This window comes from Motacilla alba, chromosome 24 (genome assembly GCF_015832195.1).
Source record: "Motacilla alba alba isolate MOTALB_02 chromosome 24, Motacilla_alba_V1.0_pri, whole genome shotgun sequence".
Taxonomy (NCBI): domain Eukaryota; kingdom Metazoa; phylum Chordata; class Aves; order Passeriformes; family Motacillidae; genus Motacilla; species Motacilla alba.
In genome coordinates this window covers 3892426-3919056 of record NC_052039.1, presented here as the reverse complement: position 1 = coordinate 3919056, position 26631 = coordinate 3892426, and the positions used below count along the sequence as shown (strand labels likewise).

General features: G+C 52.0%; 2 protein-coding genes across 21 annotated transcripts in view; one reads left to right on the top strand and one right to left on the bottom strand.

Annotated features, from left to right (window-relative positions):
• Nucleotides 1-14663, top strand: part of GRAMD1B (GRAM domain containing 1B) — a 152893-nt gene extending 138230 nt beyond the window's left edge. For 17 of the 19 annotated variants that reach the window (XM_038161296.1, XM_038161284.1, XM_038161287.1 and 14 more), the window contains 7 exons: nt 522-625; nt 1387-1590; nt 2376-2466; nt 5261-5272; nt 5562-5669; nt 7335-7452; nt 8377-14663. In XM_038161296.1, the coding sequence (XP_038017224.1) occupies nt 522-625; nt 1387-1590; nt 2376-2466; nt 5261-5272; nt 5562-5669; nt 7335-7452; nt 8377-8466 (727 nt within the window). In that variant the 3' untranslated portion in view covers nt 8467-14663. The remainder of the gene's footprint in view (nt 1-521; nt 626-1386; nt 1591-2375; nt 2467-5260; nt 5273-5561; nt 5670-7334; nt 7453-8376) is intronic. The other 2 variants (XM_038161285.1, XM_038161290.1) reach the window with 1 other exon arrangement.
• A 5-nt stretch (nt 14664-14668) lies between these two features.
• Nucleotides 14669-24233, bottom strand: SCN3B (sodium voltage-gated channel beta subunit 3). Of its 2 annotated transcripts, none has more exons than XM_038161305.1 (6): nt 23885-24233; nt 22317-22480; nt 20000-20225; nt 18191-18329; nt 17339-17435; nt 14669-16964 (listed from the first exon to the last, which is right to left on the bottom strand). In XM_038161305.1, the coding sequence occupies exons 1-5, from the start codon at nt 23937-23939 to the stop codon at nt 17372-17374; spliced, it is 648 nt and encodes a 215-aa protein (XP_038017233.1). In that variant the 5' UTR covers nt 23940-24233; the 3' UTR covers nt 14669-16964; nt 17339-17371. The 2 variants fall into 2 exon arrangements, with proteins under 2 accessions (XP_038017233.1, XP_038017232.1); XM_038161304.1 differs by having other exon boundaries at nt 14669-16898; nt 23885-24227.
• Between the last annotated feature and the right edge of the window lie 2398 nt (nt 24234-26631).

Sequence of the window (26631 nt, the reverse complement as noted above, 5' to 3'; positions counted from 1 at the left end):
CCCAACAGTGTCTGTGAGGATTCTGTCACATCTTCTTCTTTGTCCTGCTGCTGGGACATTCCTGTCACCAAATGAGGGGCAGAATTTTCACCTGCTGGGTTGACATCAATGTCGAAGAGTTACAGCTGCATCAGGGAGAGGATTTGCAGGTTTTTCTTGCCTCTCTCTTGGATGCAGGGGTTTGCAGAGCCTGTTAGCACTGCAGACTGTGATCAGCACAGGATGAACTTCCTGGGACTAAACAGAGGAACTGGGAACTGGGCAAAGCTACGTCCCTGTGACTCTGTGTGACTTCAGTAATGATAATCCAAACGTCTGCCTAATGGCCCTGGAGTGCTCTTGGGAGAGGCTCTTCCTGCCTCTGGAAGGATTTTTCCAGCAGTGCTTCTCCTCTGGAAACGTGGAGGGCTGAGAGCATTCCAGAAACAACAACGTACATGATTATTTCCTGCATTTACACTGACAGAGATTGTGAATTGACAGCAACACCAGGGGAGTGACTGACCTTTTCCTCCTCGCAGGGTTTCCACGGAATTGCGCTACAGGAAGCAGCCTTGGGGGCTGGTGAAATCCTTCATTGAGAAGAATTTTTGGAGCGGCCTGGAAGATTATTTCCGTCACTTGGGTAAGAGTGGCAGTGACAGTGGCACTGGTGTCTCCCTGGGAGCGGGCAGCATGAGCCAGCCTTGGGGTGGCTTATAAAAGGAGTTACCACAGCCCCTTTAATAAGAATATAATTATTATTAAATTATAATTACCTGCTGGAATTAATCAGGGCAGCAAATCCTGCTCCCTGTCAGGCAGTTTGGGGTCAAATTTTGGTAAAAGGTGCGAGGAATGTGGAGCACAAATCTCTCAGACCCTGCCAGCTTCTTTGGGCCAGCTGATGCCTTTTTTGGGGTTGCCTAAAAACAGAGGCCAGACAAAACTAAGAAAATAAAAAGCAGATCTCTTTATTGAAGGGCCTTCAGGCACATTTAGGGCAGATGTAGCCCCCCATGGGCTACACCCAAAAATGGACAACTGGTCATGGGTTTTTATACTTTTATAAGTTTGGTCCATTTGCATTTTGGGGTCAATCTGCCAATTCCAGCTTCAGCTCATGAAGTCATTGACCCCAAGTTTGCTCCCCCAACTCCCTTTTGTTCCCATCTCTCAGGCCTGAGGCAGTGAGGGGTCCTTGATTGCCAGGCTGGAGAGGAATTGTTGTGTCTGCCCCAAACGGGGGAGCAGCAGCTCCCACTGTGTGTGGAGTTTGGAGTTCTACATTAAAGCACTGCTGGGTTAAAAACAGATGGGAAATAGAAAAGCTGAAATCCTAAGGCATCACAGCAGAGGGTTAAACCTTTCTCTCTCTCTACACAATGCTCCCCCTTGGTGCTGCAGAGAGCGAGCTGACCAAAACAGAGAGCACGTACCTGGCTGAGGTGCACAGACAATCCCCCAAAGAGAAGGTGAGCAAGCAATCCACGGTGCGGCGGCGGAAACGCGCCCACGCCCACCTGAGGGTGCCACACCTGGAGGAGGTGCTCAGCCCCGTGACCACCCCCACGGATGAGGAGGTTGCCCATCGAATCAAGCACGTGGCAGGTGAGCAGCTGCACAGCCCAGGGCCTTGGGGATGGGGACAAGCAGGGATGTCGGGACCCAGGAGATTCCTCTGGCTGCCCTGGATGCCTCGAGACCCTGGCAAGGGGCTCAGAGACCTTGGCACGGAGTCAAAGACACCTGTGCCTTTGATTTTAGCCCGTGGAATAAATGACCAGCTTTGTGTGAGGATTCACAAGCCACAAGAGTTTGAGTGGAGTGACAGTTCATTTGTCACAGGGTGGAAAAGCAGAATTTTGGGGTTTTAGAAGGGGGTTCAAGACGCAAGATGGAGGAATCTGGGCATGTCCTGTCCTCCTTCTCCTTCTTCTTGTCCTCCATCTTCTGCTGGGATGGTGACACTTTTGGATTGGTTTAGAGTAGAGACAGACTGTCTAACAGAGGTGACAGGTGTTGGAAAATGATTGTAAATGAAGTACACGTGGTTCTCAGTGTAACAAACTAACTCCACCCCAGGGGCGGTCCCTGTGCCCCAGCCTGACCTGCTGGACAGATCTCAGCAGGCCAGAGAAAGAATGTCAGAGATAAGAGAAAATAAACAACCTTGAGAAGCAGAACCGAAGAGTCTCAGCTTCTTCTTGGGTCGTGGGGCTGGGAGAAAAAAGGACTTCCTGACATCTTGGGACTCATCACAGGCACAGAAACTGAGCCAGGGGTTTGGTCACAGAGGGCAGTGTTGGGGTTGTTTGGGTGAGGTGGAGGGTGGGTAGAGGATCAGGGGTTATCCCTGCCCTGTTTCCCATCCCACATGCATCTCGTCTCCTCAGGTTCCACTCAAACACGGCACATCCCCGAGGAGAGCCCCAGTGGCTTCCACCTGCAGAGTGTCTCCAAGCTGCTCCTTGTCATCAGCTTTGTGTAAGTGATGATTTTTTTCTGCTTTCCTTCCCAGCCAGCATTAAACACCTTTGGTTTGTCTGTGCTCCTGGAGTTCTGTGCTCCTGGAGTTCTGTGCTCCCGGAATTCTGTTCTCCCTTCTCTCTTTCCCCTGGCTTTTGCCCTTGTTTTAGCCAAACATGGGCTTTGCTGTCCTGGGAGTCCTGAAGGCAGGTCTGGGACCTGTCTGGGACAGTGACAATCAGGACAGAGGCAGCTGTGCAAGAAGAGAGGAGTCAATACCTACAAGAGAAGAAATCCAACAACTATAAGCATTTAATTTAATTTTTTAATTTTTTTACCTCAGGGACACAGTTTACAGATTTTTAATGACAGACAGAAACTCTGTGGGTAATTTAAATAAGCAATTTAATTGCTGACACGCCAGCTGCTGTGAGGGACAGTGACTGTGCAGAGCTCTCTGGGAGTCACTGTGCTACCCCAACAGGGCTCAGTGTCTGAGGAATCTGTCACATCTGGTCTGGCAAAAGCTTTTTATGTCTGGTGCTGGGCAGTGATTTTGATGAGAGGTACAGCCAGAAAGCAGCTGGACCCCTGAGAGATAATTTCTGCACAATAAGTAAAGAAGCAGCTGAAGCACGAGGGGTTGGAGGGATTTCATCAGCTCAGCAGCAGGAACTGTTTGGTTTGGGTCTTTCCTGCCACACCTTTCAGGATTGGTGGTCTTGGTCTGGGATGTGCCCTCCAAGTGAGCTGGGAATGGGCCCCTCACATCCCTGTGGCTCAGTTTAATACCCAAACTCACTGTTTTTATTGTTCCTCTGCCTTTGGGCTGACAGCAGGCTTCATTCAGTGCTGCAGTGCTCGCTGGGCAGGTGCTGTGGAGCAGAACAGTCTAAAGCAGTGATCCAGGCTTTTCTGACTTGGGCTCAGCTTTTCCTCAAGCTCCACCTGCCGTTCAGGGGACTGGGGAGAAGCTGGGATTTCAGGGCTGGAATGGCAGCTCACGTTGAGCTCCTTTCTGTGTTCCCTGGTCCCAGAGGAGGCACAGATGCAGAGGCTTGCAGCAGCACCCAGCCAGTGATAAATGAGGTGGTGTAAGGTGCTGTCACGATGAGAACATAGCACAGAGGTACCCAGGCTTTGTGCCAACATCTCCTGACAGCTTCTCTTGGGTCACAGAGCCCTCTGTGGTGTTTCCAGAATATTCCTCTGGCCAGTTGCCGTCCGCCTGACTGAACTGGTCATAGTGAGCCATTCTTCCAGCAAAATAACTGCACTGTTCAGAGCCAGGCACCAGCCTGGCAGTTTGGAATCTCTTCCTGGGGAGGAGCAGAAATGCCCCCCTGCGTGGTAGGGGTGAGAGGAGCTGGGCAGAGCATGGCTGGGGTGTGTTCCCAGTGCTGGGGTGGGAGTGGGGAAGGGAGGATGGGAACAGAGTGTGTGTGTGAGACAGTGCCTCACTGGGAATGGGGAAGGGAGGATGTGAACACTGTGTGTGTGTGAGACAGTGCCTCACTGGGAATGGGGAAGGGAGTGAACACTGTGTGTGTGTCAGACAGTGCCTCACTGGGAATGGGGAAGGGAGGATGTGAACAGTGTGTGTGTGTGTGTCAGTGCCTCACTGGCAATGGGGAAGGGAGGATGTGAGCACTGTGTGTGTGTGTGTGTGTGTCAGTGCCTGCTCTGGCAATGGGGAAGGGAGGATGTGAACAGTGTGTGTGTGTGTGTCAGTGCCTCACTGGCAATGGGGAAGGGAGGATGTGAGCACTGTGTGTGTGTGTGTGTGTGTGTGTCAGTGCCTGCTCTGGGAATGGGGAAGGGAGGATGTGAACAGTGTGTGTGTGTGTGTGTTTCAGTGCCTGCTCTGGGAAGGGGGATGTGAACACTGTGTGAGTGTGTGTGTCAGTGCCCCACTGGCAATGGGGAAGGGAGGATATGAACAGTGTGTGTGTGTGTCAGACAGTGCCTGCACTGGGAATGGGGAAGGGAGGATGTGAACAGTGTGTGTGTGTGTGTCAGTGCCTCACTGGGAATGGAGAAAGGAGGATGTGAACAGAGTGTGTGTCAGTGCCTGCACTGGGAATGGGGAAGGGAGCATGTGAACACTGTGTGTGTGTGTGTGTCAGACAGTGCCTGCACTGTGAATGGAGAAGGCTGAATGTGAGCACTGTGTGTGTGTGTGTGTGTGTGTGTCAGTGCCTCACTGGCAATGGGGAAGGGAGGATATGAACAGTGTGTGTGTGTGTGAGTGCCTGCACTGGGAATGGGGAAGGGAGGATGTGAGCATTCTGTGTGTGTGTGTGTCAGTGCCTCACTGGGAATGGGGAAGGCTGGATGTGAGCACACTCTGTGTGTGTGTGTGTGAGTGCCTGCACTGGGAATGGGGAAGGGAGGATGTGAGCATTCTGTGTGTGTGTGTGTCAGTGCCTCACTGGGAATGGGGAAGGCTGGATGTGAGCACACTCTGTGTGTGTGTGTCTCAGTGCCTGCTCTGGCGATGGGGAAGGGAGGATGTGAGCATTCTGTGTGTGTGTGTGTCAGTGCCTGCACTGGGAATGGAGGAGGCTGGATGTGAGCACACTGTGTGTGTGTGTCAGTGCCTGCACGGCCACCTGCTGTCCCCAGGAGCTCAGCTGTGCTGAGGGAACTTCACCAGCAGTGCAGGCTCACGGATCCCTGTCTGTCCTTCCTGCCTCTCTTCCCTCTGCTCCTTTCCCCCTGCACTGTCTGAGCCTCCCCTCCCAGCCCAGTTTGTGTCAGTCTGTTTCTAACCTGCAGCTGCTCCGTCTTTTCTCTCCCCTGCTCCCATTAGGATCTGTTTCAGGTACTGTCTCTCTCTTTTTTTACCTCTTTACTCTCCCATTTCCCTCCCTTTCTCTGCATTCAGCACATCCACTCACCCAGCCTGTCCTGTCTGTCTGTCTGTCCTCCCGGCTCACACATTTCTTCCACGAGGTGAAGTTTTGGCCGCTCACTCAGATTGAATCCCCGCTCACAGCATGGACTGGGCCTCAGACACCTTCCTGAAGGGCTGGCTGTTGTCCCAGGTGCCCCTGGCAGGCAGAGAGCTGTGAGGTGCTCCTGAAGTGGCTGTTTTCTTGCTTTCTTCGCAGTCTGGTGCTGCTGGTCATCCTCAACATGATGCTGTTCTACAAGCTCTGGATGCTGGAGTACACCACGCAGACGCTGACGGCGTGGCAGGGCCTGAGGCTGCAGGAGAGGTACAGCCACACCTGCCGGGGCTCTGCTTGGTTTTTGTGGGTGTCAGAGGCTTTCCTGTCACACCAGAGCTCTGGGCTCTCGCTTTTGTGCAAAACAGGTGAAGCTGAAGGGCTGTGTGCATTTCCCCTGCAGCTGAAGAGCAGAGTTAAGGCCACAGAGGATGCTCTGTGAATAAATGGTCAGCAGTTTTGGGCTGAGGGGGTCGCTTCCCCTCCTTTGATGGCCACGCTTCCCTCTGGATGGGAAGCAGCATCTTAGAATGATCCCTGTGCATCAGAGGAGAATTTGGGTCCGGGACACGCTGTCAGCTTTGTGTTTTGGAAGGCGTGGATCCAGATGTCCTGCCTGAATGATCTCTGGTCTATTTTTAGAGGCTGACAACATCCTGCACCCACTTTTCTGAGGTGTTTTTGTCCCCTTGTGTCCCTTTTTTGTAGTCCCAGTTGCTCCTTTGCTACACTTCAAGCATTCATAGCCATGTGCTATGATTCCACTGTGCAATTCCACTGTGTTGGAATTTTTTTGCCCTATTTGTGTCACTTCTCCTCCTTAGGAAAGGGAATTCCTGTCTCCCCATAGCAGCCCTGCTACTTCCCCACAGATAGATACTTTAGGTGATTATAGACACTTTTGATTTTGTCTTTTTTTTTGATTTTATCTTTCTCTGGTGCTCTTGGTGATTTTTAGACTACTGCAATAGTATTTAAGTACAGAACTTACATGCTGGGTGCACAATGTGATGTGCAAGTGCTGGAGTGACATGGGTGGCTCCCCCTGGGTCATTTTTGTGTTGCAGCCACGACTGCTGTGGCAGCACCTGGATCCATCCAAGCACCTGGAATGCTTCCAGCTGTCCTGATTCCCCTCCCCTCAGTTCTGCTTTGGGGGTTCAAATGGGCCTGAAGGGAAAGGCTTGGAAGAAAGAGCCAGAGCAGCTGTTCCTCACAATAAAGGCAGAAAGGGACCTGCAGGTACTGGTCCACAGCAGGCTGGACACGAGCCAGCAGAGTGCCCTGGTGGCCGAGGAGGCCGATGGCTCCTGGCCTGGGTCAGGAATGGAGTGGCAGCAGGAGCAGGGAGGGCATTCTGCCCCTGCCCTGGGCACTGCTGAGGGCACACCTCGAGTGCTGTGCCCAGCTCTGGCCCCTCAGCCTGGGAAGGACCTTGGGACACCGAGCACATCCAGAGGGGACAGCGAGGCTGGAGAGGGGCTGGGAGCACAAACCCTGAGAGGAGCCCTGAGGGAGCTGGGGGTGCTCAGCCTGGAGAAAAGGAGACTCAGGGCTGCCCTCATCACTCTCCCAGCTCCTGAAAGGTGCCTGTGCTCAGCTGGGCTGGGCTCTGTCTCCAGGCAGCACTGACAGAAGCAGAGCACACAGCCTCGAGCTGCTCCAGGGGAAATACAGGCTGGAGATCAGGAAAAGGCTTTTTCCAGAAAGGTGATAAAGCTCTGGAATGGCTGCCCGGGGAGGTGGTGCAGTCCCCATCCCTGGGTGTGTTTAACACAGCCTGGATGTGGCACTGGGTGCCAGGGTTTAGCTGGGCTGTTGGGGTTGAGTTGGACTCGATGATCTTGAAGGTCTCCTCCAAACTGGTCATTCTGTGAAAGAGAAATCTCTGTACAAAGTGTGATTTTATGACCCTTGCCTGTGTTTTTGTGGCAGGTTACCCCAGTCTCAGACAGAGTGGGCCCAGTTGCTGGAGTCCCAGCAGAAGTACCACGACTCAGAGCTGCAGAAATGGCGCGAGATCATCAAATCCTCCGTGATGCTCCTGGACCAGGTGAGACTGCACAGCTGCAGGCAGGGCTGTGACCAGGGTGTCACTGTGTCCTCCCAGTCCTGCTCCCCATCCTTCAGCATCTCCTGCTTCCACCATAGCCCCTCAGGTGTGCCAGCTCCTTTAGATCCATCTCCTGCTGCTGGTGGGTACCGCTAGGGCTGTCACAGGGGGCCACGGCTGCTCTCTCCCATCAGAGGGGTCCGTGCACGTCAAGGAGAGAATCCTACAGGGCCAAAAACCTCATGTGGGCACATTTGGTATCTAATCTGTCATCTCAGTGTGGAGAGCAAACTGGTTTGAGCTGAACCCTGGATTTACATGCAGCTTTCAGGGAGGAAGGGGACAAAATCTCATAGTGTAAGTCCAGGAATTTCAGGGTGTGCTCCCTAAAAAGCACACAGGGCTGCTGAGAGCACAGTCCAGAAATGAGAGCTGCTCCCTCATAAATCCAGGAATTTCAGGGTGTGCTCCCTAAAAAGCACACAGGGCTGCTGAAAACACAGTCCAGAAGTGAGAGCTGGTTCCTCGTAAGTCCCTAAATGTGAGCTGCTTTCCCCTAAGGAGAGAGAACTGAGGGAATGCTAATCCATGTCCTTATCAGACAGCTCCAGCAGCTCACCTGGGTGTAGATAAGGGCAGACTTCAGCCTCCTTGGCACCTCAGCTCTGTCCTGGTGGTCTCACAGGAGTTTATTCTTACCCTGTACTGTGCTCACCCCTTCTCCTGGAGAACGGTGCCCCACATTCCCAGTCCCCATCTGTACATCCCAGCCCTGATTCTCCTCCTCTCAGTTCTTTGGGGGTTTAAATGGGCTGGACTCCAACTCCCAAAACCACAATTATGGGATCGATACAGGGCAGAAGGAAATCCCCACGTTCTCTCCTCTAGGGTAGCACCACAGTGGAGAAATCTCTTGTCTTGCAGATGAAGGATTCTCTAATAAATCTCCAGAATGGCATCGGGTCCCGGGACTTCGGGTCAGATCCAGAGGAGAAAAGGAAACGTTTCCATTGACAGGCAGGAATGCAGGAGGCCAGAGGACGGTGTGCAATATGTGTAAATAGGATATATAAATATATATATATAAATATATATATATATACAGATATAAATATATATATTATATACAGATTTTAAGAGAAAAAAAGAAAAAAAAAAAAGAAAAAAAGCCTAAAGAGGGGAAGGAGTGACCTCCAACACTGGCTGAACTGGAGGGTCTCTGGGAGTGTGGGGTGTGTGTGTGTGGGAGGGCTGTGCTCTCCCAGCACTGAGGTGTGCTTAGGGCCGTGCCCAGCTCTGCTCCCTGGGCCTGTGCACTGCTCCTCTGTAATATTCCTGTCTGTCTGTCTGTCTGTTCTGTTTTTGTTGTCTCAAAGGGAAGCATCAGTGTGAGTGCCCCCCCCTGCCCGTCCCCATCCCCTCGCTGTGCATGGAGGTCCCTGCTTGGCTCTGTGCTCTCCCAGAGGGGACACTGTCACCTCCCTCACCCTGCTGCCTGCAGGCACAGGGGGTTGGCAGTCGCAGAGCTGCTTTGGAGAGGAGGGGGAGCTGCTGTGGCTCTGTGCAGGGCAGATCCCCCTGGCAGGCCCCTCCTGGGAGCAGGAATTTGCTGTCAGGGCGGCCAGGCTGGCTCAGAGAGCAGAGCACAGAGGTGACCAAGCTGCAATCCCTGCCACACCCCACCCTGTGCTGCCTGCTGTCCTGGATGCTGCAGGGAGAGCGAGGGTAGTGTCTGCCTCCCAGCTGTGTGACAGTGTCCCCTTCAGCTGTTCTCTGCTTTCCCTGTGCTTGGGCCCCTGCCACTGAGCCATCCCTGTGCTGCAGGTCTGCATCCGTGCTGGAATCACCACGCTGGGAGGGCCCAGATTTAAACAGAAAACCAAAATTAGGATTGATTTGCAAGCACTCCCGCTACCCAGCTCAGCAAATCTCTCTCCTGTTTGTTCACCCATAAAATCTGTGGGGAAAAAGGGGGGAAAAACAGCAGCTTCCTTTCCTTGCCTGGGATAAATTTACATAAGTGTATCTATGCAGCAACAGCATCACTGTGGATATTTATGTGACTGCATCTCTGGAGCAGCAAGGCTTCCAGAAATCCAGGAGAGGTCGGGAAGGGTCACAGGGACCAAGGGAGGAAAGGAAAAAGAGCCCATCAGAGAGTGGCAGGACAGAGCTGGCTGTGAGGCACCTGAGGGTGTCTGCATCAGCTGGGTAGTGCAGCCCTGGGAGGCAGCCAGAGCTGGAGCTGCACTAGGAAACAGCCCGAGTGCATTTTCAGTTCTCCTGGGCGATAACTCCAGACTCCATTAGCAGCCAGATGGGGAAGAGGGGCAGCTTGGCTGTGCTGTGCAATGCACGAGCTCCATGGGGACTGGAGTGGGGATGCAGGCTGCTCTTGAAGGGTTTAATAAAGGCTTTGGCCTCTTCCCCAGCCAGGTGGATGAGGGGAATGCGAGTCCCACTCTGCCCAACACTGGGATTTTGCCACCTTCTGGTTGGCAGGAGGGAGGCAGCTGCACATCCCCAGTCTGGAAATGGTGCCGTTGTAGCTCCTCCAGGATGAATCATTGGTCTCACACCATTCTGTAGCAGAGAATATCCTCAGTGCAGCCTGAGGAAAACCCTCCAAGCTCCCACTTTTCAATGGATGCAGGAGGAACCTGCTGATTTCTCCCCAAAACCGAGTGCTAAACACATGCCCCACACAAGCCTCCCATGTGCAGGAGCATGGATGGAGCCAGGCTGTCAGAAGAATATTTCAGACTGTGAAAGCAAGCTCCAGCTGGGGAAAACCAGAGAGTAACGGTTATTTATGACTATTTATTTAATTTAATGCTGCTGACTACTGTACTGCTCCCTGACTTTTTTCCAGGGAGGCTGCTGAAATGGCTGCTGTACCGTGAAACTGAGGTGCTAGGGCCTGGGAAGGGCTTTCTGGGGCTCATTTCCCCACTGTGACTTGCCAGACTGCCCCAGAGTCCCCCTTCCCTCTCTTACTCACTCCCACAATTACGAAGCACACAGAATTCACCTGCTGCTGGAATTTCCCTCTTCTAGAATTTAATTTCGAGCACCAAGCAGGACGGCACAGAGATCCAGGAAAGAGCACACTGTGAAAGGGGAACCTGGAATGTGGGGTCTCCTCCACCTGGGGACAGAGGAATAGAGAGGGTCACAGATAAATGCTGCTGATCACTGTTTGCTGCTCACATTCTCTCCGTTAGGGAGGCAAGGAGCTCTTTTTCTCCCCCTGAATCCTTTCTCCTGTGCAGATTTCCAGCTGCAGGCTCGGGATGTTCCCTCAGGCTGGGCCCCAGAGACAGAGCTGCACAAGCTCTGTTAAACCAGTGTCAGGCCAGGCAGCTGTAGCAATCTCAACACTGATATTTGTCCTACCTGCACATTAAAGTGGTTTTTTTTAATCGTTTGACACCTATCCTGACACTCAGCAATGTGAAATCCTTCAGTGGGAGCACAAGGGCAGAACCTGCTGCTGCAGTGTCCTCTACCCTGAGCGAGGTTTCTCTTTGAGGCCTCAGGGCTGTGTTTTTTTCTAGTTATTTCTTTTTCCCACTCGGCAGCCAGTCTGCCTTGGGGTTGGATGGGATTCACAATCTTTTTTTTTTGCCTCCTAATCTCTCACAATAGTAATAAAGAGGGGAAAAGCGAGGTCGTAAGGCACTAAGGGTGAGGGTTTAAAGAAAATCTTGGAGTGTTTTCACTTCCTCTGGAGAGCTGGGATAGGAATCAGCTGCCCCTGAGCAGTCCCAGCTGCCAGGCTGATTCCTGCTGGAGCCAGAGAAAATTTTGGATTACATTTCCTGGAGGGATCAGTAACACTTTCTAGGAGTGAGAGGCCTGAATAATGTTACAGAGGGTGGTGCTTCCCCCAGCCCTCACAGCCAAGCCTGGCTTCCTGCAGCAGGGTTTTGCTTCTCCCCTTGCTCATCATCAAAACCCCCCTGGATTCTTCCCAGGTGCATTTCCCCTCCCAGTCTGACCCTTCCACCTGCACATCTGCTGGGCTTTGATTTGTAGGATCTGAACAACCACAAAGCCAGGGTATTTTTTAAATTATTTTCATTTTTTAAAAGGCATTTCTCCAGCCAAGCATGCAAAAGCTTGCCAACAGCTTGTAGCCTAATTCCTGCCAAGGAAGATGCTTCCTTGGGAGGAGGGAGAAGGGGGAGCAGGAGGCTCTGATCCACCAGTTTGTGCCATCCTCACTGATCTTACCTTGGCACAACCTCACCCCTGATCAATACACACCTTAGCTTAGCTTAGCTTAGAGCTGGGATGAGTGGATTTGAGTCCTGGAGAAGTGCTGTACAACCAGGCATTCCCAGAGTGGATACCAGAGGTTTCTGCAGCAGCACCTGCCTGTGGAGCCTCTGAAGGACCAAAACCCAGATTATTCCAGGGGGTGAGCTGCCCAAGGCAGGGGCACTGCTGGGCCTGCACACTCCAGAGAGTAAATATGGGAAAATGAAAGGGAGAGAGGCACTTGCAGTGGGAAGGAGTTAGCTGGGGGTTAACAGGATAAAGAGCTTTCTGGGTGCTCTGCACTCCAGGCACTCTTCAGTCACAAAACTTGCTATGAACTCATACCAACTGATCCTGACTTGTGTCTGAACCCTTCCTGCCTCTTTGGGAGAGGAGAAGAGAGGCACCTGCCCTTGCTGTCCCCTGAGCTGCCTGTGTGACACAGAGGCTGCAGTTACACCTCTGGCTGCTGTCCCTGTCTGCTGGGTGACACCTGACCCTGCTTGGATGCTTCTGATCTTAAAAACAGCAGCTTCAGGCACAGGAAACATCTCCAGTGCAGTCTGACCCTGGGCTGGGAGAGGAAAGGTTTCAAAGCACAAGGCTTTGCTGGATTTGGAGCCCTGAAGGCACAAGGCTGCCTCTGAGATAACAGGGCTTGTATTGGGAGATCCCTAGGAATGCTAATCCTGGAATGCTAATCCATGTCCTTATCAGACAGCTCCAGCAGCTCACCTGGGTGTAGATAAGGACAGACACTTCAGCCTCCTTGGCTCCTCAGCACTGTCCTGGCAGTCACATAAGAGTCTATTCTTACCTTTGTGCAAGGAGGTAGAAATTTCTTTTCCAGAGAGTGGCTGGAGACACTTTTGGTCAGGGTACTTGAGACCTTTTGGATTTGCTCTGGTGTGCTGCAGCAGCTGTTCTCCCCAGGAGCACTGGCAGGCAGCACCTGCTCTTCCCCACGAGCACAGAAACAAAATCCTGATTTACAGCTGGAACTGGCTGGTTCCACGTTACGCAGAAAATCAGTCTTAAAATCACTGTTTAAAGCAGCAGTGCCTGGCTCGGGGGGGCAGCTCTGTCCTGTCTGCCCAGGCAGCTGCTGCCACCCCCAGCTCTTGACAGATCAGTGCTTTCTGCACTGCCTGCTCAGCTCCAAGGGGCTCTCCCCACGGAGCTCTGCCAGGCTGCCACTGACACAGCCCATGGCACAGCCCCTGGGCTCTGGCTTTGTCTTTTCAACCTCAGCACCACTTTAAAATACCTGGCAGGGGCTTGTTTAAAACACAGCTCAGAACAGACACTCTGGAACCAAAGCCCCCAAGGGATGTGGCTCACAGAGCACCTGTGCCAGGGTGGTTCCTGTGCTTATTTTCCAGTCTGTTCCCCACTGGACATGATCTGATCTCTGTGGCTCACAGAGCACCTGTGCCAGGGTGGCTCCTGTGCTTATTTTCCAGTCTGTTCCCCACTGGACATGATCTGATCTCTGTGGCTCACAGAGCACCTGTGCCAGGGTGGCTCCTGTGCTGATTTTCCAGTCTGTTCCCCACTGGACATGCTCTGAGCTCTGTGGCTCACAGCACACCTGTGCCAGGGTGGCTCCTGTGCTGATTTTCCAGCCTGTTCCCCACCAGACGTGCTCTGATCTCTGTGCTTTGCAGTCTCTCCAGCACGAGTCTCTCTGTGCCATAAAATCTCTCGTTTTTAGATGTGCACACTGGCCAAATACTCTCGTGTCCTGGGTGACTGTGATCAAGGCCATTCCCTGATCCAGGCAGACAGCATGGGCTTCTCTTAGCATGGATCCATGGCATGCCATGCCCTCCTCCTCTCCCACACATTTTGCAGTGCTTGCTGTGGCTTTTCCCTGTCCCCTCCCGCCTCTGCTGCTGGACAATCATTACCTGTGTCATAGATGATCTGACCTGGTGCTGTCCCTGCCTGCCTTCCTCTCCTGCAGTCTGTATGCTCTTCAAGTGAATGTGTTTTATTTTATTTTATTTTATTTTTTTTCAGTAGGGAAAAGGACTTCCTTCTGCTGAAGGAGTTATATTTGCACATGGCTCGGGGAGGTTCCTCCTCTGGCCGTTTCTGTTACCTCACTCATTTAGGCCAATTCCATTGCTAACGTTAAAGGCCACCTTCCCTGACCCAAACCCCAAGAGTAGGTAGGGAACGAACCCTGATGGGCAGCTCATGTTCTGGAGCTGCCCAGCGGAATTAGGATTTGGGAGAGCAGCTGTTACAGCTCCATCCAGCAGGGAGGTGGAGCCTGTGCCACGCACGTCATCCCCATCTCCCCATTCCCACCTCCTGGGCAATGGCCCTTGGAGAGCAGGGATGGAAGCACCCACCTGGCTCTGGGCTGGACGTGGAGGGAGGGAAGAGCAGCAGAGCAGTGGCAGCATCACAGCCTCCCACAAGCAGCCTGGCGTGGCCACGGCAGCTCTGGGCCATCACCATTCCAGCGGGATTTCATCTCCCACCACGTGCTCCAGGGCTGGAGAAAGCTGCTAAAACCCTGGGGCGTGTTCTCCCCGCGTGGGTCCTGCAGTCCCTGTGCACAAGGGATGATGAACGAGGGTCTGCTCTCCTCAGCACGGCACAGGAGCGGGTCCTACAACCACCACAGCACCTGCTTCCCTGCTGGAATCCCCTCCAGAGCCCGGCAAGCAGGGGGCTGGTGGCTGAGGTGACTCTGGGGTGGGTGGGGGAAGGATTGTGGGTTTGTTTTAGGAGTTGTCCCGACTGTCAGAAACTTTGCGCTGTGCGCAAAAAAAAAAAAAAAAAAAACAACACAAAAAAACAAAAACCCAACCCGCGGTTCAAAGCGATACTGGAACGTGCTGGAATGTAGGAATTGTACAGGCTCTGCAGCCAAACTCCGTGTAAGTAGTTAGTACCATGGAAGTACGGTATCAATTAAAAAATCTATCCAACAACCAGCGTGGCTCTTGGCTCTTTTTATTGTCCTGCCTGTTCCAGAGTCTCCTCGCTCATTCCAAACACACACAGAGTCTTTGTCAGGACCATCTCTTCCAGGTCTTGAAGAATCACCAATTTTTAAATTATTACTCCTTTTTCCCTGCGAGATTCTTGAGCAGAACTTTGCACCCTGTTTCCTCCTGCCTGGAACACAAAGTGGCAATGGTCACCTCTGTCTGCAGGAACTTGAAAAGTGACAGATTTGTCCAAAAAAAAGAGCATCCAGGAGATGCCTGTGGGATTCAGGGAGGTGCAGGACAAGGGGACGGCCCTTCTTTACCACCTGAGGTAGCTCTCAAGAGGTTCTTGGGTTCGCTCCTGTTTTGATTTAACAGGATGACACCAGCGGGTTGTCTGTGGTTCACAGGGACTGAGGAGCAGAGCTGGAGTGGTGTCCTAAAATTCACCATGGGCTCAGTGCCATGGGCAGTGCTGGAAACCCCAGCGTCACAACCCAGCCCCTCTGTTGAGTTCAGGATTCTGCCAGGCAAACTGGGATGGGGCAAAAGACGACATCCAGCTGAATTCAAAGAGGAGCTGCTTGGATATCCCTTTTGGATATCCCTTTTGGATGTCAGGATTTTGGGAACTGGTGCCCAGACTGTGTGCTTCATCTGGAAAGTGTGCTCCCCTTGCCAGGCTTGGCTCTGGTTTTGGGATCAATCCTACTACCAAGAATGCACTGGAGTAGTTTACTAAAGTTGACACCCACTCTAAAAAAAGGGATTTGAACAAGTGCCAGTTGGAAATCTGGCCTGAGCCTGCCTTACAAATGGGGTAATTTCTGTGATTTTAGCAAACACATAAAAAGCAGCGGAACAAAGCAGAGGGGATTCCGTGGGTGGGGAGCATGCCTGGAGTCACGAGCACGTTGGATCTACTTAAAAGTGGAGCAGAATTTGTCAACTCAGGCAAAGCAGCACAGGCTCCATTGCAGCAGGGGTGTCACAACTCTGCCATGCAGCAAACCCAGACCTTTCCCACCTGGTTTCACAGCACAATTCCACCCTGGCCAATGGTTCTGCTTTTTTCCCCCTTTCCAATCCCAGCTGTTGAGCTCAACTGGTCTGCATGGAAGGGCAGAAAACAATTTTTATTCTGCTAAACCCTCAGGAAAGGTAGGTTTGCATAGGAAAGATGGAATTTCCAGGGTGATTCCTGGGCACCAGAAGATCATTTAGGATTCATCCAGACTATTTATACTGGTGATTAATTACCTCAAGAGAGAATTAGGAGTAACTGGGAAAAGTGGGTGTTTTCTGTCTATCCCTCTAGATGGTGCTGCTACAGCACCAGAGAACCACCACAGTTATAAAACTACAACCATTTTACTAAGCTGTGAGGGCTTTGGATCTTATTTATTTCTCCTGCCTACCAGCATGAGGCTGTCTTCCTTTTTGGGGTTTCCCAGGAAAAGGTGGATCCCCTACCTTGTCCTGCTGCAGGTTCCTCCCACTGGGTACTCCAGGAGCAAACCTGCTGTGCCAGGCAGGTGGAAGGGGATGAGGGGTTTGACACTTGATAAATGACAGGGACACAGGGGATTCTTATACTTACAAAGCAGGAATACTCCATGGTCTGTACTCTGAATTCCCTCCAGAAAATGTGAACATGACACAGGGACCTGTCCTTCCTACTGTACATTTCCAATTTCAGTGCATTACAGTCCTCACCCTACCCTGCTTGTGCATGGACAGCCTAAAATTCAGAGTGATTTCATTAATTGATTAAATTCTTCCTGTTTTAACACCAAGAAAACTGCTCGGGCCACAGAATGTGGTGGAATAACCCCCTAAGAGATCCTTGTTCACAGTCCTGCAGCGCAGAGCGACGTGCCATACATACCCTTAACCTCTGCAGTGGAGCAGTAGCATATTTAGCAAGTAAAGGTGGTGGTGAGAGCAGCTAAGAAGTGACGGTAACATTTACAAAGCCATTGAGGTGATGGTGGAACTCAAAGTTGGGAAGGAGCCGTGCTGCCCACACCCTGTGCCGTTTGCTCAGCATGCTTCCACAGAGGAGTCCTTCAGCACCGGGCTGTCAGCTCAGATGGGGTCACAGGACCAAAGTCAAGGCTGTACAGAGTCCAAGGCAAATGGAAGAGAATTTACACTTCCCCGTGTTCCTCCCGACGGCGCAGAGCTCCCCTCAAAGCTGGCTGGGGTGGCATGGTCCTTCTGTCTTCAGAGCCCCTGCAAGGGAGACAATTCCTCTTGGAGCTCACAGGGGTGGGGATGGCAACAGAGTTAGCACAGGAGCTGACCAGAGGTGAACAAGAGAGTAAAAGATCCAGATTTTAATCTGTAGCACACAAACGCCTTCCTAGACCGTGTTTCCTTTGGAGACAGAGCCCTTACAGTCCTCACGGGCACAGCTGCCCTTGTGCAGGGGAAAGCGAAGATTCCCAACTCCACAGCAAGAGGTAAAGGAGGCATAAATACATCTTGGCCTGCGTTGGTTTGGGGATTCAAACAATACAAGCACACCCCACACCTAAAAACACCTGTATGGCTTCTAAGGTCGCTGGGGAAGCTCCAGAGGAGCGCAGCCACGCTCCAGGAGTCTCCAGCCCCACCACAAGGAAGCTGAGGGGTGGACAGACACAAGGAGCGACCACTTCTTCATGACCCACCTTGGTGCCGTTCACTGCGCTGCCTCCCCTCTGCTACTCCTCCACAGGCACAGCACAGTTCTCCTTGTTTTCCGATGGAATTGCAAGATAGTCTGTCCTGTAGTTGGAGGGAAGGAGGAAAGCACACAGTGTAAAGGCCAGCCTGGGTAAACTCACCTTTGCTGAATGCCTGGAAGCATCTCTGAGGTAACAAACGTTGCCTGTAGATGCTCACAGTGGGAAACTCCTTGGAACAGGCAGGAGCAAACACCGAGTCTTCCCTGCTCCAAAATCCTACACAGCCAGCCTTCCTTTGTACACAGAGTGCTCTAATCCAGGCCAAGCGTGTGGAAAGGTAGGAATGGGGCAGGATGAAACCAGACCTTCCAGCAGAGCATCTCCACATGGTCCAAACCTGCAACACTGCTCACTGCCTGCCTGGTGTGTGGTGCAAGGGGGCACAGTGTTGGTGCTCCTAAACACTCAAGGGCTTTGGACAGAGCGAACACCAACCAGCCCGTGCCACAGCAGAGTTCAGTCCTCCTGCAGTATTCCAGCATGTTGGAATCACTACTCACTTTGTCAACCTTACTGAGGATTTCTGACAAACTACACAGGGTCTGTCCCATGTTGTGGACACCCTATGGGCACAGGTTCCTGCTGGTACAGAACCAGTTCCTTGGGGTTTTACAGTAGAGGACGTGAGGCAGAAGGAATTAATATTACACAATTTATTCAATCATCAGAAGAAAGAATCACCAGTTTTAGACCTGATTGTCCTGTACTAGCACGGGTCTGTACACATTTGAGAGCTCCGGGACGTGTGAAGAGCTCTTGCAGAGCAGATCTCACCTCCAGGGGTTCCACACTTACGCGTTTTCCTGGGCAGCCTCCTCTGCCTTGGAGACCTTCCTGTAGCAATAGATCATCTCAATCAGCAGCCACAGTGTGAGGAAGACCAGCAGAATATACATCATAATTTCTGAGATGACAGAGGTGAAGTCTTCTCCAGCTGTGAATAAAATGAAACAACCCTTGATCATTTCCATGCAGCTCCATGGACACTTTCCACCCTTGCGCCATCCTTCCTAAGGCACCTTGCCAGAATCTCCAGGTGCCTTTAGGCTGTGAGGGGGCAAAAGAGAGGGACCTGCAACAGGCAGGGATCCCAGAGAGATCCAATGCTCACAGCCCTGTCGGTGCCTCGCATGCTGTGCCACCCCCACATCCTCACGGATTGCTCACCCATCTCATCCTCACGCTCTGTTTCCTCCCCGTGTCCCACTCCCTGGTGTTACTCGGCTCTGTTGTGCCGCCAGCGATTTGTAAAGGATCAAAACACCGAGGTGCTCGTGGGGGAGAGGAAGGGGAAAGGGCAGACAAAGGGGCTGAAAGCTCCCGGCCCTCTCTGGAGAGAGCAGCAGAATCCCCTGTACTGTCCGTGACATGCCGCGATCGCAGCACTGAACCAGCAACACCCAGAGGAGCAGAAAGACTCAGGAGCACCGCAGAGGGAAGGAGGAGAAGCGGGAGCCTGGTATCAAAATGGAGAACCAGTCATTGTTCCAGGAGGGAGGGGGCGGCAGCAAGGAATCGCTGTGGCTCCCTGGGAAAGGCATTGCTGTGGCATCCAGCTGGAAACCTCTGCTGGCTCCTGCCCAGCTGTGCCAGCTGTGCCAGCTGTGCCCGGCCCACTGTGCCTTCCCACACAACCAGCCTGTGCCCAGAAACAGCCTCCAGCCATCAAACAAGCCACAGGTTTTTCCTCTTTTGTCGTGTTTTTCGTCCTCTTTTTGAGCCGTGTTTGTCAATGCCAAACTCAGAGCCCTCTCCTGCGGCGCAGTGACAAACTATCCGCGGGTGACAACACCCACGGCCAGCGACAGCACAAAACACCCTCCTGCCCTCCTCCACCACGGTGAGGTGGATCACCCTGGCCAGTGACAGCACAGAACATGTCACCGTGGTATTTTCTGAAAAATCCCTTCACCTGGGAAGCTGTGGAGCTTCAGTTTCTCCCTGTTTTGCTGCTTTGGAATGTGGTCTGGAGATTGTTTATCAAACATGGGAATTGTTTCTTCTTAATGACCAGTCACAGCCAGCTGTGTCGGACTCTCTGAGGAGTCAAGGGAGTTTTTTTATTATCATTCTCTCTACAACTTCCTGAAGGGAGGCTGTGGACAGGTGGGATCGGTCTCTTCCACCGGGCAGCAACTGACAGGACAAGAGGACACAGTCTCAAGCTACATAAGGGAAGGTATAGGTTGGATATTAGGAAAAAAAATATCACTGAAAGAATAATAAAGTACTGGAATTTTCTCCCCAAGGAGGTGGTGGAATCACCATCTCTGGATGGGTTTAAAAAAAGACTGGACATGGCACTTGGTGCTATGGTCCAGTTGAGGTGTTAGGACATAGGTTGGACTCCATGATCTCAGAGGCCTCTTCCAACCTCATTGTTCTGTGATTCTGTGATTCTGTGATTCTGTGATTCTGCGATTCTGTGATTCTGTGATTCCCTTCTAGCCTTCTGATTTTTCTCTATTTCTTTTAGTATAGTTTTAGCATACCATTTTTAATACACTATAATATTGCAAAATAATAAATCAGCCTCCTGAAAACTTAGATCCATCTCTTCCCTCTTCCTGGGAACCCACAAACACCACAAAAACACCCTCCTACCCTCCTCCACCACGGTGAGCTGGATCACCCTGGAGCTCTGGAAGAGGGGCCGGTGGATCTCGAACTCGAACTCGCGGGTGATGTTGCAGGTGTAGATGCCCGAGTCGTTGAGGGTCACGTTCAGCACGGTGATGGACACGTCCTGCATGTCTTTGCTCCCGTTCCACTGGATCCGCCCGCTGAAGCGGCTCGGGAATTCGTGGTTTGATTTCCTGTACTCGTAGATCTGTGAAGGAATAAATAGGAATAGATACCTAGATCTGTGAGGAATATATATACATATATATATATATATATATATATATATATATATATATATATATAAATAGATAGATAGATCTGTGAGGAATATTTATATATAAATATGTATAGATTGGTGAGGAATATATAAACAAATAGAGATAGATCTGTGAGGAAATAAATAGAAAGAGATATATAGATCTGTGAGGAATAGATAGATAGATCTGTGAAGAAATAAAGAGATATATAGATCTGTGAGGAATAAATAGACAGATAGATAGATAGATCTGTGAGGAAACAAATATAAGATACATAGACCTGTGAGGAATATATGTATTTAAATATAGAGAGATCTGGGAGGAAATAAATATAAAGAGATATATGGATCTGTGAGGAATAGATAGATAGATAGATACATAGATCTGTGAGGAAATAAATATAAAGAGATACATAGATCTGTGAGGAATATATATATATAAATATAGATAGATCTGTGAGGAAATAAATATAAAGAGATATATAGATCTGTGAGGAATAGATAGATAGATCTGTGAAGAAATAAATATAAAGAGATATTTAGATCTGTGAGGAATAAATAGACAAATAGATAGATAGATAGATAGATAGATAGATAGATAGATAGATAGATAGATAGATAGATCTGTGAGGAAATAAATATAAAGAGATATATATAGATGTGTGAGGAATATATATAAAAATATAGATAGATCTGTGAGGGAATAAATATAAAGAGATATATAGTTCTGTGAGGAATACATATATATATATAAATATGGATAGATCTGTGAAGAAATAAATATAAAGTGATAGATAGATCTGTGAGGAAGATAGATAGATAGATAGATAGATAGATAGATAGATAGATAGATCTGTGAGGAAATAGAAAGGGATGTGCTGGTTAATCTCTGCCTTGGACAGCACCACGCCACGAGCCAGGGGCAGCATCCCCCTCCAGCTACACTCAGGGATGTTCTGAGCTCCCTTGGTAACAGCAGCTATTCATATTCCATCATCCTTTGCCTGAAAGTATCAGGTGACTTTACAAAAGACAGGAAAATGAGTGATCAGGAATCCAATATCTCCACCAGAGAGGGAAAAGAGCTAAGGCACAGCAAAACGCAGATGCACGTGGACACAAAAAATCAGCAGTGGGGCAGAAAACTGGGATTCTTCATGCCTAGCAATGTGCCTGACAGCCAGTGCATGTCAGATCACCTGAGGAAAGAACCACAGAACGCCCGCAGTGAAGACCAACAGCTCTTTTTGGGAAGCCCTGGGGTGTTCAGCTCAGATGGAAGTGCTGCAGGACAAATATGGCAGTGTGACATTCTGGCTGGCCACAGTCCCCACCATGACCCTGCCCGCCCCAGCTCACTTTGGTTGGTGTTCTTTGGGCTGCCACTGGCAAATGGATGCCCTGGGGCACTGGAAGTGAATTCCCATCTCATTCCTGAGCCTGGTCCCTTTAGTTCTCAGACACAGGGAGAATACTTGTCATCCTGCATGGCCCTGCTCAATCACAGCCACTGATTTAATGCTTCAGACTCAGATAAAATAGCCAGAAAGAAATGTGCACCCAGCCCTTATCTAGTTCTCCATTTCACCATTCTCTCTTGAATTCCAGCTGCCCCTCATCTGTCCAATTTCCATTTTGATTCACTCTGAAAATCAATTTTGCCTCTTCCTGACAGGGATCCAAAGCAGCTCCTGGAGATCCTCGCACAGCTGGGATAACACAGCTTTCTCTGAGGCAAAGAGAAGCAAATCCTGCCCTGCAGATTCATTTTTTATTAATTTCACCTCCAAAAGAACAGCTTTGGGATTCAGAACTGATTCAAAGGTACCAAAGGTCAGTCACATTTGACATCCTCAGATACTGGGCTTGAGGCATTGAGGGAATGAGACTGAAAACTGGCATCGATTAATCTACAACCCAAATGTTTGACCTCAACAAGTGATTGCAGCTTTTCCTGCCAGGAGTTCGTGCTGTGCCCAGGTGTGGAAATGGGATAAGCAAGGAAAGAAACAGAAAGGACTCAATCCCAGTCATACATACAGGCTCATCCTTTCCCCCGTTGGGCCTGTAGAACCATTCCACCACCGTGCTGGCTGTCACCTCTTCCCTCTTCATGCAGGAGATGCAGAGCAGCTTCATGTCTGTCCCTTGGACAGCCTCTGTCTCAGATGGGACTTCCACACACACTGAGGAACAAAATCCAGCTGGGGGAGAGGAGCAGCAGAGAAAGAAACGTTGAGACAGAATTAGAGAAGCATCAGTTATTCACATCTTGGCATTAATGTCCCTAATGGAAAATGGCTTGATTTATTACCAGCTCTGTCTGATAACAGATTAAGTCTCAAATGTCAAATTTTACCAAGCTTCCTTCTCCTCAGATATCAATAATTCATAATAATTAACAGAGGGTGATCACTTCACACAGATTCACCTCTCCAGCATCTGCTTTGCCACAACTTTCATCTTTCCCTGGTAATTAATGCCACTTTAAAGGCATTGTTCATTGCCTCCCATGCGTGCTGGGCATGCTCCTGTTGGAGCAGCAATTACAGTCTGGGATGAGGGGGAGCCCAGAATCCCAGAGTGGAGGAACAGCTCGCTCTTTGTGCTAAGTTGGAAGGTCTGGATGCTTTAATTGAGCAAAACTGGGAGGGTCCAGCACCCTTCCTGTGCCTGGGCTCCATGGGCACTACTGGGAACCAAGGGGCTTGGACGGGAGTGAATTTGGCAGCAGGAGGAGTTATTGATTTCCCAGGCATTCCTGCTCAAAACGCTTCCAATCAGAGCTGTGCTAAGGCTGGCAACTCTCAAATACTGCTCTTGCAAAGAGGACAGAAATCGTTGCATGTGAAGGCACAGGCTCGAGCAGAAAGGGATCGTTTCAGCGCCACATCTCCGACCAAATCCCTGCTGACATTTGTCCCCCGGGCTAAACAATCCCGGGCTCTGTGTGTCCAAGGCTGTCTCCAGAGCCCAGACGCTGACTTTGCTGGCTGCTCCCTCCTCCCCAGCCTCTGAGGCACCATTAACCCGCTCTCTCAAGCAACATATTATCCCGGGACTATTCCTGGAAGCAGCCTGGTTCCAATTCTCCCGTGCTACCAGCTCCACAGACAGCAGCAGCTTCCAGGGAGAAATAAGGAAAAGCTCCTGGATCCTGCTTTACTCTGAGAAACGAGATCTGCACACACACACACAGGCACCCACGCACAGGGCTGGAGGCACACGCACATCGAATGTGGCAAAACCACCCGACCTCTTCTCGTGGCAGGAATCAAACTGCAGCTGCAATCGATTGATTAACTCCAGTTTACACAGACTGCACGGGAAACCGGCACTAAAACGCCTCTTAATGGGCTGCACACCCTTCCCGAGGCAACCCGATGTCAAATTACGCTGCAAACCCCAGACCGACAGCAAACGGAAAGGGACCAGCACATGCTTTGTGCTCGGCACTGAGGTGCTTTCACTCCCTCACACCCACACCGACTCCGCACGAGCGTAATTCCCTTCTCCCGACAACAAAAGCCCCGCTCGGAGGGCGAAGGGAGCATCCTCCCTTCTTTCCAGCAGCGGTGCTGGGCGGGAGAGGGAATGGCAGCACCTACCCCAGAGCAGCAGGGCGAGCGCGGCCGCGCAGAGCAGCCGCGGCAGCGCAGCCATTGTTCCGAGCCGGCCGGCGCTCAGGCTCCTCGGCACGATGCTCTCGGATGCTCTTCCCCCGCTCGCCGCGCTCCCGGCGCAACAGGATGCCGGGCGGGGAGCGGCCGGGCGGGCGCGGTCCGGGGGCTGCGCTCGGCCGCGGGGGCGGCAGCACCACGGACAGAGCCCGAGCCCGAGCCCGAGCCCGGAGCCGGCTCAGAGCCCGAGCCCGGAGCCTGCACGGAGCCCGGACAGCTCCAGCGGCTCCGCGGGCGCGGCCGGCGCTGCGCAGGGTGCGGGCGGAGCGGAGCGGGAGCAGCGTTGGATCAGCAGCAGCGTTGGATCAGCAGCAGCAGCAGCAGCAGCAGCGTTGGATCAGCAGCAGCGGCGGCAGCAGCAGGTGCCCCGCGCCGGGAGCGGCTCCGCGGGGCGCGGCCGCGGCGCTTTTGTTGCGCGGGCTGCGGGGCGCTGCGCCCGGCGGGGAGGATGCCTGGGAGGATGCCTGGGAGGATGCCTGGGAGGATGCCGAGGAAGATGCCGGGGATGCTGGAGGAGCCCGGGCGGGGGGCACGGCCGGCACATGCGCGGCCGCCTCCCCCGGCCCCGGGCGCGCCGGGCTCCTCCCGGCTCAGCGCAAGCAGCCCGGGGCTCCGGTGGTCCCGCGGGCAGCGCCCAGCTTGGCTGGAGACATCACACAGAGGACATCACATAATCACCGAGTGTTAAGGCGTTGGAATGGACCTTAAAGCTCAGCCAGTCCCACCCCCTGCCATGTGGGGGGACAACTCCCACCAAGCCGCATCCAACCTTCGAGCACGTCCAGGGCAGCCACGACCTCCCTGGATGCCCTGTCACCGCCCTCACGGCAAAGCATTTCTGCCCAAAACCTGAATTTCCCCTCTTTCCATTTGTACCCTTCGCTCCTGGTCCTGTCTCTACAGATCAGCATCGCTGTCCTGCCTCCAAAAAAAGCCAAGGGCCGGGGGGGAAATGGGGGGAGTTATCCCTGCGGGGTCACAGAAAGGCCTCTGCTGCTAATAAGTTTAATACTAACATTTGCATGGCTCTGAAGGTCACAGTTGGAAATACTGGGAAATCCTCTTGCCTCATGTTCCTGCCTGATTCCAGGGAATTTAATGCCAGCAGCAGGCTGGGCTTTCTCTCCTTGGACGGGGGCCACCGTGCCCTGGAGGGCTCCTCCAGCTTTGAAGGTCACAGTGGGCAGAGAGGGGGAAATGAAACATTGGTTTCATGTGCTCCTTCTAAAGCACCTGCAGCTCCACACACAGCACAATCGATTGAGTTAAAGCTGACCAGCCCCACCAGAGGATGACACGGGAGCGACTGGCAGTGCCAAAACTCAGCGTGCAGGTGGCCAGACCCACCCAGAGATGTTTGCAGGCAGCAGAAAAAAAATCAGCTCCAGCTGTACTCGGGCTCTCAGCTGGGCACACGCCGCTGGTGGTGGCCACTGCCACAGCCCTGTGGCTTCCCCAGGGTGGACACGGGCACACACTTGAGACCAGGTCCCTTCACTGCTGGAGCGGAGCAGGCACAGAACAAAGCCAACGCTTTTCCTAGACATCACCTAATTGTGTTTGTGTCAGCAGGCTGCATTCATCATCTGCCAGCAGCCACACACGGCAGCTGCCTGCACGTCACCCTGCACAGGCTCCAGCGGCTGCTCCGAGCAATTCCCAGCTAAGGACACCCTCCTGCTGCCTCCTTCTGCCTCGCTGTGCTGACTGCACAGGTTGCTCTGCCCTGCTCCAGCCCACAGCTGACCGGGATTCCCAAAATCTTTGCAGCCTGAAGTATTCCAGCAGGGGCTGGCCAAAGCCACACGCTGGCTCTCAGGTCGTCCTCACTGTCCCCTCTGCTCCCAGGCTTCTTTGGGCTCCTGTGCACTCTTCCAGCAGCCCAGCAGAAGAAAATAAATCCATTTAATGTACCTGCAGGAGCTAGGTGTGAGCAGGGAGACCAACAGCTCGCAGGTTGCTGATGCCAGCATTCCATCCCCCCCTTAGGAGTCATCCATCATGGATACAGAAACCTTAAAATCTGATTTCCTCCCTGGGAAGACAGAACAGCAAGTGACACCCAGAGCTGCATGAAGGACATTTAGGCTTTTCTTTTGTCCCATTGCCCCTTGTTATCATCACAACAGCACAAAGGGAAGGGCAGGTTAAGCCACAAGGATTTGCTCCTACCCCTTCTGGAACAATCCATCCCATGCACAGCAGATGAGCGCTGGGGGTGGGTTTTTTATAGCCCCAGGAGCTGCTGGAAAACATCCCCGGCTCCATCCTTTGACAGCCACCTGTTCCACAAAGCACCATGGAAATCAGAGCTCTTCCCAGGCAGCCAGGTGCCCTGGCAGAACGCAGAGCAGGGATCAGCAGGGCTGCACTGTTTGTGCTGCTGCCGCTCTAATTACATCTATTACAGACAATCCTGCCAGGGATGAGACTCAGGGGCCAAGAGGATTAAGAGGAAGCAGCAGCTCGACCACACTGACTCAGTCAGAGTCACTGACTGACCCCCAGTCCCTGCTGCTCCTCGGGCAGAAGCAGAAACCTTTTCTCCTCTAACCCCAGGCCCCCCAGAGCCCGCCTGCCAAACAATTCAAATCATATTGGCAAACAAACCTCCTGAAAAAGTAATGAGTTTTCCCTCTGAATCACTCATGTACCAACCTCAATTACTTCATTCC

What these genes read in the sequence shown, in the direction of transcription:
- SCN3B (XM_038161305.1), bottom strand. Translation starts at nt 23,939, where the DNA reads ATGGCTGCGCTGCCGCGGCTGCTCTGCGCGGCCGCGCTCGCCCTGCTG. An exon ending in ACGGGGGAAAGGATGAGCCT is followed by an intron (nt 20,226 to 22,316) that starts GTATGTATGACT and finishes ATTCCTTCACAG; the next exon opens with ATCTACGAGTACAGGAAATC. An exon ending in GCTCACCGTGGTGGAGGAGG is followed by an intron (nt 18,330 to 19,999) that starts GTAGGAGGGTGT and finishes TTTTATTCACAG; the next exon opens with CTGGAGAAGACTTCACCTCT.